At 42.5% G+C, this 15774-nt stretch overlaps 3 protein-coding genes and 1 long non-coding RNA gene across 11 annotated transcripts in view; 3 read left to right on the top strand and 1 right to left on the bottom strand.

Moving 5' to 3' along the window:
- Rbm39 (RNA binding motif protein 39) overlaps window positions 1-3234 on the top strand; it is a 34255-nt gene extending 31021 nt beyond the window's left edge. For all 4 annotated transcript variants that reach the window (XM_087188955.1, XM_021246832.2, XM_004867861.4 and 1 more), the window contains exons 15-17: window positions 1499-1604; window positions 2120-2198; window positions 2287-3234. In XM_087188955.1, the coding sequence (XP_087045081.1) occupies window positions 1499-1604; window positions 2120-2198; window positions 2287-2387 (286 nt within the window). In that variant the 3' untranslated portion in view covers window positions 2388-3234. The remainder of the gene's footprint in view (window positions 1-1498; window positions 1605-2119; window positions 2199-2286) is intronic.
- Window positions 3235-4454: 1220 nt separating this feature from the next.
- Window positions 4455-6465, bottom strand: Romo1 (reactive oxygen species modulator 1). The gene is made up of 3 exons (XM_004867865.3): window positions 6288-6465; window positions 5965-6095; window positions 4455-4644 (listed from the first exon to the last, which is right to left on the bottom strand). Exons 2-3 carry the CDS (start codon window positions 6093-6095, stop codon window positions 4536-4538), a joined length of 240 nt encoding a protein of 79 aa, XP_004867922.1. The 5' UTR covers window positions 6288-6465; the 3' UTR covers window positions 4455-4535.
- The window catches only part of Nfs1 (NFS1 cysteine desulfurase), a 27340-nt gene continuing 17832 nt past the window's right edge, over window positions 6267-15774 (top strand). For 2 of the 5 annotated variants that reach the window (XM_004867863.4, XM_004867864.4), the window contains exons 1-4: window positions 6395-6545; window positions 7118-7227; window positions 8326-8442; window positions 9055-9138. In XM_004867863.4, the coding sequence (XP_004867920.1) occupies window positions 6449-6545; window positions 7118-7227; window positions 8326-8442; window positions 9055-9138 (408 nt within the window). In that variant the 5' untranslated portion in view covers window positions 6395-6448. Of the gene's footprint in view, window positions 6546-7117; window positions 7228-8325; window positions 8443-9054; window positions 9139-15774 lie in introns of all 5 variants that reach the window. The other 3 variants (XM_087188956.1, XM_087188957.1, XM_004867862.4) reach the window with 3 other exon arrangements.
- LOC147824716 (uncharacterized) lies at window positions 9148-10839 on the top strand. Its single transcript, XR_015442018.1, has 2 exons — window positions 9148-10621; window positions 10733-10839. It is a non-coding gene; the product is annotated as an uncharacterized LOC147824716 (long non-coding RNA).

The following is a 15774-nucleotide window of genomic DNA, read 5'->3' as shown; positions in this document are numbered from 1 at the left end:
AGTCCTTTTTAAAAATTTTTATATTAGTACCTAATGATTACATTCATCATGGGGAGTTGAGATATATATCTCTCACATCTTTTATTTCTCCTTCCTCTCCTATCCCTCCAATTTCTAAGTTTTCTGTAAAGTTTGCAGTGTTTTATTTCCATTGCCACTTTACCTTCTCATTTGCTTTAGTCATTGAAATTTAAAATTTCTTTGCCTAATGCTAGAAGAGGATATTTTACGTTTTTCTTTCATTAATGGATGGTGTGAATTTTTATGTATATTGGTTTGTTTGGTGCTGTGGATAGAACTCACTGCTTTGTGCATGCTTAAGCGTATGCTCTACTGCTTCCATTTACTAGGTAGTGATTAGAACACCATTTATTTCAAGCTCCACTCATTACTCGTTGATTTTTATTGGTAATTTAAAATATAAGAAGTCAACCCAGGTATAGGGGTACATGCCTATAATCCCAGTCTGGGAGTATGAGGAGTATTTCAAGTTTGAACCCAGCCTAGCCAGCTTAACAATTTAGTGAGACCCTATATAAAAGGCTAGGGACATAGTACATTTGGAACACCATAGTTTCAGTCCCTAGTACCACAAAAGAAAAAGAAATACATAAATCAAATCTTGATGTACAGTGGGTTCTGTTTGGTTGACTTTGATAAATTATGTTTTATACATTGACTTTAACAATTAAAATTAACAGCATGCTATTTGTGTGACCTGTGACCTTCACACTAAACTGCATGCCTGCTGGGCATTGTAGCACACACCTGTAATCCTAGCACTTGTGAGGCTGAGGCAGGAGGAGTGCAAGTTTGAGGCCAGCCTACCCACCCAAAAACTGCATGTCTCTTTTTATTTTTTATTTTTTGGTACCAGGGATTGAACTCAGATCCTTGGGCTTGTGAGGCAGGCGCTGGAACCACTGAGCTAAATCCCCAGTCCTTTTTTTTTGCGTGTGTGACATGGTTTCACTGAATTGCCCAGGCTGATCTCACTCTTGTGATCCTTTTATTTCAGTTCCCAGAGTGCTACAGGCATGTGCTAACATGATTTTTTTTTTTTTTAAATATTAGTTCATAGTTTACCACAGCAACAGAACCTAGGATTTGGGGTGGAGGTGTTAGACAGGCCTCATTATATGTAGTTCAGGCTGGCCTTGAACTCGCTGTGTATTTCAGGCACTCAAGCTCACAGTGCTAGGATTAGAGGCGTTCATGACCATGCCCCACTAGAAGCAGTGTCTTTCTCCTACCACTCTAAATGTGTTAATATAGCTAATTTTTTAAAATCCAAAGAGTATTATTAAATGCTTTTGTTCTTTGAAACAGGGTTTCACTGTGAGTTTAGGCTGGCCTTAAACTTGTGGTAATCCTGCTGCCTCCTGAATGCTGGGATTACAGGTGTTTGGCACCATGCCTGACTCTTGGTATTTAGGAATATAAATAACATTTTGCTAGTTCAACTAGTGTTTTAAGATAGCTTAATGGTTTCTTACAGAGAAGAAGAAGTTGGATGGGACACAGAGATTAAGGATGATGTGATTGAAGAATGTAATAAACATGGAGGAGTTATTCATATTTATGTTGACAAGAATTCTGCTCAGGTATTGATTTTTTAAAAATTAATGGTGTTGACGTAGTCAGTTCTCTTTGTCTTGTTCATACCCTTGAGACACATTATGGTTCCTGCATCCCATTAATTATTATTTCTGAAAGAAGCTTTAACATACTGGCAAGATAAATTCTCTGAAATAAAATTAATTAAAAATTTGTCCCAGACTATTTCCAATTTCAAATAATATGAAAAGCTCAGGTGTTTTGATTCAATTTTAGCTTACAAGTTTTAGAGAAAAGATACTACTTGGAGATTTTCTGTATAAATCATTTGTCAATAAAATTATAGGTATCCACATTAGAATACGTAAAACATTTTGTGGTTATATTTAATGTAGTTTTTTTTTTTTTTTGCTACTGGGGATTGAACTCAGGACCTTGAGCTTGCAAAGCAGGCGGCAGAACCACTGAGCTAAATCCCCAGCCCTTAATGTAGTTTTTGTGTAGGCACGTTGAATAAACATGTGTGTGTTATATATAGCTTTATTCATTTTTTCTGCTTTAGGGCAATGTGTATGTGAAGTGCCCATCAATTGCTGCAGCTATTGCTGCTGTCAATGCATTGCATGGCAGGTGGTTTGCTGGTGAGTTTCATTGTTTCCTACTGTGGGATTACAAGGGTCTAAACCTAAGTGACAATGCTAAACCCAGTGTATCTGTTTCTTTCAACAGGTAAAATGATAACAGCAGCGTATGTACCTCTTCCAACTTACCACAACCTATTTCCTGATTCTATGACTGCAACACAACTACTGGTTCCAAGTAGACGATGAAGCAAGATATAGTCCCTTATGTACATAGCTTTTTTTTTCTTGAGAATTCATCCTATCTTTTATTTAGATAAAAAAATAAAGAGGCAAGGGTCTACTGTCATTTGTATACAGTTCCTGTTATCTTGAAAATAAAAATGTTAACAGGAATGCAGTGTGCTCATTCTCCCTAACTAGCAAATCCCAATGTATACAAAGCTGTTCTCTTGTTCTGCCTTTTTAAATATTCATGTAGAAAATTATATTAAGGATCTATAGGAATAGCTCTAGGGGAACAAACATCCTTTCTGTAAAAAGGCAGACAGGTATGTAATGATGTTTTTAATGTTTCAGAAGAACTTTTTACACAGCAGTTACATTTCACTAAGTTGATATTTGGCTCATGGTTTAGCAGGTTTCTAAAATACACATTTAGTATATGGAAATTCAAGTCAGCTAAAGGGCTGTTTGGTTAGCATCTCATCTTCTGGTATCATTTGGCAAGAAAGGGAGATTCAAAATTATATTTCTTGATGGTAACTTTTCAATTAATGTATCTGTAAACGTTTCTTTGTAAATATTACGTGTTCTGGTGTGTCTTAAGATTCCAAACAAAATGATCCCTGCATTTCCTGAAAATGTTTGATAACAGTCCGATAAGCTAAGCAGTCTGAGGAAGAATAGGAAATGCAGAAATAGGTTTTGTCTGGTTGCATATAATCTTTGCTCTTTTTAAGCTCTGTGAGCTCTGAAATATATTTTTGGGTTACTTCAGTGTGTTTGACAAGACAGCTTGATATTTCTATCAAACAAATGACTTTCATATTGCAACAAATCTTTGTAAGAACCAAATAAAATTCTCTTAAAAAGGCCACAGGAAATCTTCATTTATCAACTGGTTTAAAGTCATAGAAACTTGAATAGCATATATTAATTTCTTTGACTTGTAGAAGTATTTTAATGCTTGCTCTTTGGGAAAATAATTTTTCATATGCAGTCTGTAGAAACCTACCCTCAAGCTGTCCCTGTCAATGCTGTTACAGTATTACTCTACAGTTTAGTACTTTTTTTAAACATAATTATTAAAATTGAGGGTGAACAAAAAAAAATTTGGCCTTAAGTGTTAAGCCTGGGCATTTTAGAGCTCTTGGTGCTTTGTGGCCATCTTGCTGGGGGCTTGGAGGCCCCTAAAATTGCTTTCAAACTGGTTTCCCAAACACAGAATTGCCTAAAGGGATTTGGAGCTTTTACTTTAGTTGAGCAGGCAGCCTTTACCATTTTAACTCACCATTCTATTAACTTTATTTTGGTCAAGCAATAGTAACCTTTTATATCTGTATAATCTGGGGAAAGGTTCAAGTTAACTAATTTATTTTCTTTGTAGGAAATTAGACCAAATGTGTTCTTTGCTAGTTAATCTCATCTGTTTAAAAAGGACTTCAAAATACACCTTTCACCACAGAAAAATATGGTTTATAAATGACTATTGATGAAAACATGGCTAGTTTCTTTTCAAAATGGTTATTTTTAGTGAAATTGTGTAGGTCCTTAACTTCCCAGCCTGGAAAGTCTACAGCTGCGATAACTATTCTGGTTGTATGTTAATTACTGTTACATCTCTCATCAAAAATTTGTGTATTTCATCTTAATTGTAACATTGACTATGAAGTTCTGATTAATATTTGAGAGACAGTGCAGGTGAAAGTCAGCCAAGGCCTGTGTGGCCTGGGGAAGTTGATGGCATCTTGAGAAACTACAAATATGGTCTGTTTCAAAATTAATTGCATACTTTTTCTGATGAAGCCAGAACAATCTCAGAATGTACAATAGGTAGTATTCAGAAAAGGACAGGTTAAAACCAATTTTTGCAGTGTGTGATCTTGAAATTTAGACAATTTAGTGATTTTCATAATAGCATCAAGCTTTTATTCGGTTGAGTTGAGCAGAGTTTACTAGAATATGTAAATGGAACGTTCCAGGCACCTTCTAGTTTACTCTCTTGGTTAACAGCCCAGCTGTAAGACGACTCCTGCTCATTAGCCCACTTGTCCACACGATCCTTGGCCAAACTGGATGATAATAGGCTCAAAATGAGAAGAAAAGACTTTTATTATAGTACAAGGGTTGGGATGGATGGGAAGGTGTAGATGTAGTAGGCAACCACTGCCCTGGTTAGCATCTTATGCCCATTCCGATGGCCATGAATGTGCCAAAGGTGCCGCCACTCTGCATCATGGTTTTCCCAATGCCGCCCATCAGCTCCCGACCCCGCATTCCGATCCTGAGGAGGAAACCAAGATGGGGCCAATCAGGAACAAAAATACAGGGAAGAGTTTTAACTTCACTTTGCCAGCCTGCATTTTAAAAAATTGTGCAGAGCACTAATAAATTTTGGTAATCCTTTTATCATTTGTTACTTATCAGAAGTTACTTCTTCCGACCAGAGGTAAGTAAAAAAGGATCCTTCAGAATCTTTAGGTTACTCTGATGAATGTCATAGCTGCCTTCCATTTGATGGGAGGGATCAGAAACTGAAGTACATGGGCAGGTAAAACACTTTTATTTGTATACGATCCAGTCTCGTTCCTTTGCTGCTCAGTCACCCTCACCCTCCCCCAACACAAACGGGCGTTGAACCGGGAGCACTACAAAACCCAGCTTTTTTCATTTTGAGATGTTAATTGCCCAGCTGGCCCTGAACCTTTGATCCTCCTGCCTCAGCCTCCAGGGTAGCCGAGATTACAGGCATGTGCCTCTCTATGCATGCCTACATTTGTCTTTCAGATGGTCTGGTGTTAATGATTTTGAACTTGGGTTTAAGACCCAATTCTGCAATTTTGAGGCAAGTGTGAAGCAGGCTTAGGGAGCTATTTTGAGAACTACAGGATCTATCTAGCACAGCGTTTAAAATCCTAAGAACTCGGCCTTCTAAATTTTGAGATAAGGTCTGGCTAAGTCATTAAATTGCACGGGCTGAACTTCAACTTGTGATCCTCTTTCCTCAGCCTCCCCAAATACCGGATTTACAGGCATGCGCCACCACACCCAGGTGCAAATTTTTCTTTTTTGGTACCGGGGATGGAACTCCGGTCCTTGTGATTGCGAGGCAGGCGGCGGCACCACTGAGCTAAATTCCCGGCCCCGCAAATTTCTTCTATATATATTTTTCGGTATGGAGATCAAACCTAAGGCCTTCGGCAAGCTAGGCAAGCACTGTACCACTGAGCTAACATCTCCAACCCTCAAGTTTCTTTATGCGCAATTAGAAAAATAACAGCAACAAAAGCAGTAATAACCACTTATGTGCACTTGCTATGTGCCAGAGTCTTGTGCAAAGCGTTGATTTGATTCTTACAAAAATAGGTATTACCATTCTCACATATACGTTAGGAAACTTAGCCTCCAACTTGCCTAAAGTCACTGAACAAATAAAAGAAAAACATCATTCGGCCTCCAAAACTTAGATTCCTAAACAACAGCAAGGTAATCAGTCTCGCTTGCTAGAAAACTGCGAGATACCTGGAACGAAGTAGGCTCTGTGGGAGTTCTGCTCGAGGAACTCCGTAAATCCAGCCCAGAGATCACCGCCCCCGACCCTCACCTGAGACAGGAAAAGGTGCCGAAGAGCGCCCCAGCTGCCATGCCTACGGCGCAACCCATCACAAAACCCATCTTTACGCGGTCGAAGCAGCTTGGCTGGGACTGTCCATAGGGACCCACGGCCACCGGCATCTGCGGGGTGCGAAGGATATATGGGAACGCGGGCCTAGCCGCCAGCCCGGGAGCATGGCGGGGCAGGGAGCGCGCCCAAGGTTTCAGCAGAATCAAAGAAGCCGATTAGCTCGCAGCCCAACTCCACCACCCTCGTCGCGCTGAAAACCCGACGTCGTGCTAGGCCGCCGGGCTCAGGCTGCCCCACCTCACCTCGCTCGCGGCCTCTGTAGTTCAGCTCTACGTCTCACGGAAAAGGAGCCGGAGGGCGCTCGCGGCCCAAGAGATCACTTCCGGAGCGCGAGGCAGTACTTCCGGAGGCCTGGGGACGAAGACTGCGGCCACTTTGCGCGGTGGGTTTAGCTGCTGGTACCATGCTGCTAAGAGCCGGTTGGAGGCGGGCGGCTTTGTTTGTGACGGTGGCTCCGGGGCCGAGGCCCACGGTGCCCAGTCGAGGACTGCGCCTGAGTGGTACGCTCCTGGTCCGGCCCGCTGCCACCCTCCCCTGGACTCGCGGACATTTCCCCTTGGCGGGGCTACGCGCTGAACTATTCCCGAGCCTCCCTGCCCCGTCCTGCTTCCCAGACCCACTGACCTTTCTCGCCTGCATCTTCGTGCTTTCTCAGCAGTTCTCCGATCGGCCGCTCAGATCCTTCTTGGCACGCCCCCAGAACCTGGGGGGCTCATCCTTCTGATCTGTCTTGGCCAACTATTAAGAGATGCTGGTCGAGGCCTTTGACCATCCAGTCAGCACCTTTGAAGGCGATCTCACCTGCTGTGTCTCCAGTTACTTCTAAATAGCTTTTCCCTTTAGCGTGCTTCTCTCTACCATCACGACAATTTGAACCTTGCTCTCAGTGACCCTCTTCAAGAACCTGATTCTGCCCCTTACTGTCTTTTACAGTGTGCTTGCCTTTTCTCTTTGAGATTCGATCCCAGCATCCCCAAATGTCTCATCTCACCTCCATTCAGCTTTGAGCTCTTACGCCCTGTATCCATAGCTACATTCACTCTTTGACCACTATGTACTATTTTTTTGTCAGTTGTAGACGATGCTCCCCAGTCGGCTGTACCCACAGATGCAGCTGCTGCCCCTGAGGCAGAGGTAGGGCTGCGACCTCTCTATATGGATGTGCAAGCTACAACTCCTCTGGTAAGGATGGAAGGACAATGATGAGTGTTATCGCTATGTGTATCTAAAATCTATCAATAAGTGTTTTGCTTTAAAAAAAAAAAAAAAAAAAGGATGGAGGGACAGCTTTCCCCAAGGTTGTTTATAGGAAGTAAATGTTAGAAGCAAAAATTCACAGAAAGTCTGCATCTCCTTGAAGTCAGACCCATTGAAGAGTGCTGGAAAAACAATGAAGTCAATAGGCTTAAATTCCAGTTGACTAGAAATGGTTCTACTACTTACTAGCTATTGACCTTGGTCAAATCACTTTCAGTACAGGCATTGTAGTAGTAGGGTTCTGTAATTAGCCAGACTAGCCAAGCACAGGCTTGTAGTCCCAGTACTCTGGGAGGCTGGGACAGAAGGGTAGCTAATTCAAGTTCAATTTAGCACTTTAACCAGACTCTCAGAAAAAGGGGAGGGGATGCTCAGAATGTAACTGAGAAAGCCTTGGGTTTAATCTCCAGTACAAGGAGGAAAAAAGCAGCCTGGCATATAAGCTCATTGTTATTATCTTTTTTTTTTTTTTTTTTTTTGGTACCAGGGATCAAACTCGGGAGCTTGAGATTGCAAGGCAGGTGCTGGAACCACTGAGCTAAATCCCCGGCCCTATTATTATTTTGGTGCTGAAGATTGACTCCAGGGCATCACACATCCTAAGCACCTGCACTATCTCTGAGCTACACCCTTAGCTTTCCTACTCCAATATTAATGCCAGTTTTCACCAGTGTGTTAAAAGGGATGTTTGGTGAGCAGGATCACGTCCCAGCCCCTCATAAGTCATGTGGTCTAGTAGGAATGGAAACATCTGCAGAAACAGTCGTCAGAACAGGGCAATGTTTATAAATTGACTACCTGAAGGAATGGTAGAACAATCTGGTTGAAGATAGGTTGGGAGCAGGAGTATATTAGGTTGATATTTGGTTAGTCCCTGAAGAAATGGAAGATGGAGGCCTAACCTAGGCAGTGACTGAAGGGTTAGCACTATGTTGAGGCAGGATGGGCAGGTCCAAGAAGGTGGAGTGGGGCTTGTGTTGAGTATGGACTCAAACAGACTGATGTATTTTCTGTTGTGCTCAGGATCCCCGGGTACTTGATGCCATGCTCCCTTATCTCATCAACTACTATGGGAACCCACACTCCCGGACACATGCTTATGGCTGGGAGAGTGAGGCAGCCATGGAACATGCTCGCCAGGTTAGTACAGAGAAATCTGAGGTTCCATTGTCATGGGTTCAGTGGCCTGTGGGAGGCATTTCCTTTGTGATAGATGCGGTAGAGGCAGAAATGGTTTTGGGTACCTTGTACAAGAGATTCAGAGAGCAGCCTTGGAGTTTGACCACAGGCATTTGATTAGTTCTCACATTTCCTAGTTAAATTACCTTGGACAAATTATCTAATTTCTTTAAGCCTCAATTTACCCACATTTCTTATGGAGAGTGCATTAGATCCTGCTCTGTATGGCTATTATGGTGAATTAAGTGAGACATTGCTGGTAAAGTTTAACATAACACACATAGTAAGAATTCAATACTATACATGGTAAGAGCTCAATAGGTACATTTTAAAAACATATCACTTAATATTCTTTCTATTAGCCTGTCTTGGACTAGAAAAGAGTGTAGGATTTAAGATGTAACTGAATGTCTCTTTTCTGACTGTAGCCAGACCTAGAAAGTGCAGAGCTTCCTGGGCAGTTAGTAGAATGCAGTGGAGCTCTTTGTTGCTTCAGATCTCTGTCCCAGCTGTGTCTACAATCCCATTTGTGCCTGGAGAATTAATGTTCCATATATGTTTTCTGGCTTGCAGCAAGTAGCATCTCTGATTGGAGCTGATCCTCGTGAGATAATTTTCACTAGTGGTGCTACTGAATCCAACAACATAGCAATTAAGGTAAAAGAAAGGGGCAAGGGCTGTGGTTCAGTGATAGAGTGGTTATGTAGCAATGCAAGGCCCTGCGTTTGATCCCCAGGGGACAAAAAAAAAGAGAGAGAGAGGAACCAGATAGCATTTCTGGGTCTTCTTCACTTTGGAGATACGTGTTCCTCATCATTTAGACTAATGGATATTTTGCTGAGCTACCCACTCTTTCCCTATTATGAAAAGAAGACACACTGATTTGTTGCTTTCTTTAGCTCTTTGCAGTCTGCTCTGTCTGGTCTTTTTTTTGTATTGCTTTGAATTCAGTATATTAGTTGGATAGGAAATGAGGTGGTTCTTGAGGCCTTAACTGCTTCGTCTATCCTTTTCCTCTTTTGGGGGGGGGGGTACCAGGGATCGAACTCAGGACCTTTCACTTTTGAGGCAAGTGCAGTGCCACTGAGCTACATCCCTGGCCGCCTCATTTTTTGACCTAGTAACAATGAAGTCCAGGATCTCTTTACTTGGGCATATTTCCCTGGTTCTTGTTAACAATTTTATCCATATTTACTTGATTCCAATGCTGCCTTTCTATCAGCTTGCCCTTTTATTCCTGATCATAACTGCTTGCAAGAAGTTCTTCTCCATTTTGAGGTGACTTTTATCAGCATTCACTTGTTACTCATTTTGGGATCATTTTATCCTTGGAACATACAGATCCTTGGTGCTAATGCAAGTAAAATGACACTCTTAGTAGTTGTATTGACTTTTCACAAAGGTGACATAGTCACATTTGACTGGGCCGAGATTAATTGGGTAAATGCCAAGGCCCTGAGAAAGTGTGGTCTGCTGTAAGTTCAATGCTAGTTCTAAACTCTTTTACCATTATCTCCCAACTGTGCTGCCAGTGTTGGTTTTTCTGAACTTCATCTGAATGTAGGAGGTGTGGGATGGGCTCCAGAGTTATCAGCACTGTACCTGATCTCATTAGCAGAGAGGTAGTCTTCCTTTTAATTTTGAAGATTAGAGTCTGAATGGAGGTCTTTGCAAAGGTGGAAATAATTTCTGAAATGGGGAACATTTTTAGGTGTTCTTGTTTTTGTTTTTGTTTTTTCCCCAGTACCAGAGATCGAACACAGAACTGTTGAGCTATATCCTTGGCCCTTTTTATTTTTCCCCTTTTGTACTGGAAATCCAAACTCAGGCCCTTGCACTTGCCAGGCAGGCACAGCATGCAATGGGGAGCATTTTTAAAAACTTGAAAATAGGGGCTGGGGATGTAGCTCAGTGGTTTTGCCGCCTGCCTCCCAAGTGCAAGGACCGAGTTCAATACCCTGTAACAAAAAAACCAAAACAAAACAAAAAAAACTTGAAAATATTTGTATTGGAAGCCTCCACAGATCTCAAACTGGGACTAGGTCAAAAGTTGCTAAAAAGATCCTTGGTTTTACTCCTTTTAGTCTCCTGGAAGCCTGGAGTAAATATATACCTGCCATAACAGGATTGCACACCATAGGTAAGATAGGAGAGGGGGAAATGGGGTATATTATTTAAATTACATTGTTTAGAAATGGTAATACAATTTTGAATAACTCTCATTGCCTCTTAATCACTTTTTTTTTTTAAGATGGGGTCTTGCTATGTATCTCAGGCTGGACTTGAACTTACTGTGTAGCCTAGGCTGGCCTCAGACTTGCAGTGATCTTCCTGCTTCAGCCTTCTGAGTGCTAGGATTACAGACATGAGCCATCACACCCAGCAAAAATCAAATTTTTTTTTTTTTTTGGTACCAGGGACCGAACTCGGGTCGCTTGCGAGGCAGGTGCCGGAACCACTGAATAAATCAGTTTTTAAATAATTATTTTTTATGTTCTTTGTCTTCATAAGCATATAGGTTTTATGCAGTTACAATTTGGGTCTAAGTAGCTTTTCCAGGGCCTGCAGTATGCTGTACACACCTCTAACATTGAGCGGTCCCCCCAGCTCCTAATTAGTTTTATTCTGCTTTTTGTGTGTTTGTTTTGTTTTCTAAGACCAGGTCTCACTCTGTTTCAGGCTGGCCTTGAACTCATTATGTAGTTTAGGCTGGCCTCCAACTCATAGTGATCCTTCAGCCTCAGTCTCCCAAGTGCTAGGATATTAGGTATGCACCGCCGTACATGGCCAGAGTTAATTCTAAACAAATTCTCTTTAGCATTATTCCAGAAAATGGTCACATGCAGACATGAATTTTCCTTCCTTCCCCTCCCTCCCTCCCATCCTCCCTCTCTCCGTCCTTCCATTCCCTTCCCTTCTCCTTTCTTCTTGCCTTCCCTCCTTTCCTTTTGCTTTCCCTCCCCTCTCCCTCCCCTCTCCCTCCCCTCTCCCTCCCCTCTCCCTCCCCTCTTCTCTCCTTCCCTCCTCTCCTCTTCCTACAGTGTCTTGCTCTGTAGGCTGGCCTTGAACTTGCTGCCTAGCCCAGTCTGGCCTCAAACTTTTTTTTTTTTTTGGTACCAGGGATCGAACTCGGGTCCTTGTGCTTGCGCAGTAGGCAGTGAAACCACTGAGCTAAATCCCCAGCCCTGACCTCAAACTTTTGATTTGCTTCTGTCAGCCTCCTGAGTGCTGAGATTACAGGAGAATGTCACCACTTCTGTTTTGTTTGTTTTTTTCTTGAGACAAGGTTTCACTGTGTTACCCAGGCTGGTCTCCAACTTATGGACTCAGACTCTTTCTTTTTTTTTTTTTTCCTAATTGAATGTAATTGTCTGAGGAAATCATATATATTTCATGTATGCAACCTTATATTTTGAGATAAACATACATTGTGAAATGATTACTAAAATCAAGCTAATTAACATTTCCATTACTTCACGTACTTATAATTCATTTCCTCTGCTTAGAAACATTTTATAGTGACCTAAGTCCAAAAAATACTCTACAGTGGTTCCAGCGCCTGCCTCGAAAGTGCAAGGTCCTGAGTTTGATCCCTGGCACCCCCCCCCCAAAAAAAACCTCTTAAAAATGTATTCAGCATCTCAATCACAGTGACTCATTAAAACAGTTAAGTGAATAGCATTCTAGAAGATTTCTTGCTATCTCTATATATAAATGCATTTTTGAAAAATTGACAGTGCCATCTATCTCATTTATTTTATTTTAATTAATTAATTTATTTATTTATTGGCAGCTCTCACTGTGTTGCCCAGGCTGGTCTTGAACTCCTAGATTCAAGCAGTCCTCCTGCCTCAGCCTCTGGAGTACCTGAGATCACAGGCACCACAGGGCCCTGCTCTCATTTAGTCATTTTTAAGTGTACAGTTCAGTGGTATTCCATTCACAGTGTGGTACAACCATTAGCACTATCTCTTTCTAAAAAAATTTTTATCAACCTCAGTCAAAAAGCTGGGTGTGATGACCACATGCCTGTGATCCCAGGACTTTTTTTTTGAAACAGGGTCTTGCTGTATAGTTCAGGCTGGCCTTGAACTCACTGTGAACTCAAGGCATCATTCCTGCCTCAGCCTCCCCAGTGCTGGGATTACAGGCCCTGCCACCACACTCAGCTCCCAGCCCTTTTTTAATTCTTTATTTTGGATCTCAAATGCCCCAGCTAGATATGAACTTGTGATCCTCCTGCCTCAGCCTCTCTGAATGCTGGGATCTCAGGCATGTGCCACCACACCTGGCACCTGGTGTATTATCCCTCTTTTTGGTGGGGGGGGATCGAACTTAAGACCTTTCACTTGGTGGCACCACTGAGCTAAATCCCTGGCCCTAAGCTTATTATCTCTTGATGATATAATTAATAACTTTTATCCCCCCCCCCATTATTCTTATTTATACCCCCTCCTTCCCTCTCCCTTATTCCTTTCTCTTGTCTAATACTTTCATGTCATCTTTTTTAAATTGCACATGTTAGGGAAAATATGTATTGTCTTTCCTGCCTCAGCTTCTTGAGTAGCTAGGACTCCAAGTACATGCCATTGTACATGACTGCCAGAAACTCCTGCAGTAAATCTCTAGTCCCCACCTGCCCAGTGTTCAACACAGGCCTCAGGAAAAAAATACACTAAGAGACAGAACTAGGAGAGGGAAAGGGGGGTTCCAGGATGACCAATGCTGGTGTAACTGACAAAGGTGCTGGCCAGTCCCAGGCACTGACTTTCATTGGCAATCAATCGGGGTAAAGGCAACATGTGGTTTCTATGGAAATTAATGTAAACAAGGCTCAGAAAGAACAAGACAAAACTTTTTTTTTTTGGTACTGGGGATTGAACTCAGGACCTTGTGCTTGCAAGGAAGGTGCAGTGCCACTGAGCTAAATCCCTGGCCCTAAAAACATTCTTGAATTAGGAACAGAATAGAGAAAATATATGATTGTAATTAGAACACTGTCCATCTAGTCTAAAGGTTTTAGTTGTGGGAACAGAATTTGGGTGTGAGTTACTCTGACATGGGCATGTAGACTTTGGCCAGACTCACTTCTATGAACAAGCCAATTGTGGGGTTCTCTTAACAGCCTGCTTTGGGCATAATCAGTATTACAGTCCTCTGCACAGGTTATGCTTTATTTTCTTAGATAAGTTGGATGGTATGTTAGTTACTTTTCTCTCATTGTTGAGACAATATCCAACACCCAAAGTTAGAAGAAGAAAGGTTTATTTAGTTTACAGTTCGTAGACATTTCAGTCCATAGTTGGATGGCTCCAAGACAGAGTGGCACATGGCAGAGGCACAGCTCAGAGGAGAACAACAGTTCATGGTACCCGCAAGCTAGCAAAAAGCAACAAGAGAACCTTAACAGTTTCTTTCTGTCGCTTTTATTTTATATAGACTACTGGGATTAGGGCAGTGCCAAACCAACCAGTGTGCTGGTTTAGTGATCACACACCCATAATTCCAGCATCACATACTCTAGTTTCAGCCACCTCTGAAAAAGCCATCTATGACCACATGAGGCTTTTGGGGGACATCTAGACCCAAACCATAACATTCTGCCCCTGCCCCCCCCGCAAAGACTCATGTACATTTCTTTATGCGTAAGGCATTTAGTTCATCTCTTAGGAGTTGCCAAAGTCCTAACAGTTTCAGCATTGCTGAAAAGTCCAAGTTCAAAGTCTCTGAGATTTAAGGCAAATTCTTAGCTGCAAGCCCTCGTATAAATGAAAAGAAAGTTAAACACTTACAACATTCAATGGCATAAAACAGATGTTTCCGTTCCAAAGGTTACAAACAGGGTTAGCAAGGAATAGGAACAGAGCAAGACCAAAATCCGGGAGAGCAAACATTAAACCCCACAGTTCCATTTTCAGTATCCTGGGCAATCTATAGCAAGTAGTGAACTCCAAAGGGCTTGGGTGGTCAACTCCATGGGGCTCTGGCCCCACGCCACTTCTGGTGCTTGTAACTCCTATGGCTTCTCTCTTGGGCTGGCTCTGCTTGCTCCTTGCAGTTTTCCTCAGACAATCCATGTTCCTGGCTTCTCCAGACTTCTGGGGTCTCCACTGCACCTTTGGCTTCACATACTGCCCTCTCATGGGCACATTGCCTAGCCTCCCAGGCCTTTTCCTGAAATCTGGGTGGAGGCCTTCCTGACCCCACAACTCTTGCATTCTGCATGTACCTAAAATCAGTACCATGTGGATGAGGCCAAGATCTGCTGACAGCTGGAGCAGTAGCCAGGCTTCCTTCTCTCTTGGCTGGAGGGGTCCAGTGCCTATGAACCAAATCCCGAGGAAGAACTTCCCTGTGGCACCACCATTCTGGAACACGGTGCTCTGGGGCTCTCCTCAAACTATTTCACTTTTGCAATTTTGATGCTGCAAAGGATGGAGTCCTGCTGCTTCTTTTTTTTTTTTGGTACCGGGGATCGAACTCGGGTCCTTGCGCTTGCGCAGCAGGAGGCAAAACCACGCAGCTAAATCCCCGGCCCCCCTCCTGCTTCTTGTGATGCCTTCAGGTCATCTTTTCTATTCTGTTCCTTCTCAGCAATCAAGATCTCCTCGGCTCTATCTTTGCAGGCCGAAACTTTACTGGAGTTTCCTTTCTGGCCAAACTCAAAATGCTTTAAATTATTCTTCTGGTCTCTCTGCTCTTGATTCTCAACATAAATCTGGCTAAAAGCCCCCAACAGTAGCCATGCCACCACCTCAAACATTAGACTTCCTTGAAATTTCTTCTGCTAGATTAATTAGTCCACCACCCTTAATCTCAGTCTCAGGCAAAGTCTCTGGACACAAGCAAAATGCAGATAAACTTTCTGCCAATGCATAAGACATGGATGCCATTGAATCATGTGGAGTCCAGCCAGGGCAGTCCCTCTTCCCAGCAGAAACCTCCTGAACCTTGTCTTTTTCTTTTTTTTGGTACCAGGGATCTAACTTGGATCCTTGTGCTTGCACAGAAGGCGGCGAAACCACTGAGCTAAATCCCCAGCCCCCTGAACCTTGTCTTTACTGGCTTTCTGGTCTTCTGAGCTCTGAGTAGAATCTCCCGTAAGTGCAGCATAAGGCAGTCCAGCTGTACTTTTTCAGCTAACACCTCCAAATCTTTCTTAACTCTTGCCCTTCCCACAAGCCAGTTCCAAAGGCTCTTTAGTCACATGGCCAGGTAATGTCACAGCAACATCCCCACTTCTCTGGTACCAAATTCTGTATTAGTTACTTTTCTCTTCTTGTTGAGGCAAGA

The sequence above is a fragment of the Heterocephalus glaber genome, unplaced genomic scaffold (genome assembly GCF_053883595.1).
Source record: "Heterocephalus glaber isolate CG9 unplaced genomic scaffold, H.glaber_assembly_v1.0 deba00001532, whole genome shotgun sequence".
NCBI classification, from domain to species: domain Eukaryota; kingdom Metazoa; phylum Chordata; class Mammalia; order Rodentia; family Bathyergidae; genus Heterocephalus; species Heterocephalus glaber.
The sequence above is the reverse complement of the archived record's forward strand: the minus strand, read 5'-3'. Positions and strand labels throughout refer to the sequence as shown.

Coding starts and splice junctions, on each gene's coding strand:
- Romo1 (XM_004867865.3), bottom strand. CDS start 6,095: ATGCCGGTGGCCGTGGGTCCCTATGGACAGTCCCAGCCAAGCTGCTTC. Junction 4,645..5,964: donor GGCACCTTTTCCTGTCTCAG/GTGAGGGTCGGG, acceptor TTTCCTCCTCAG/GATCGGAATGCGGGGTCGGG.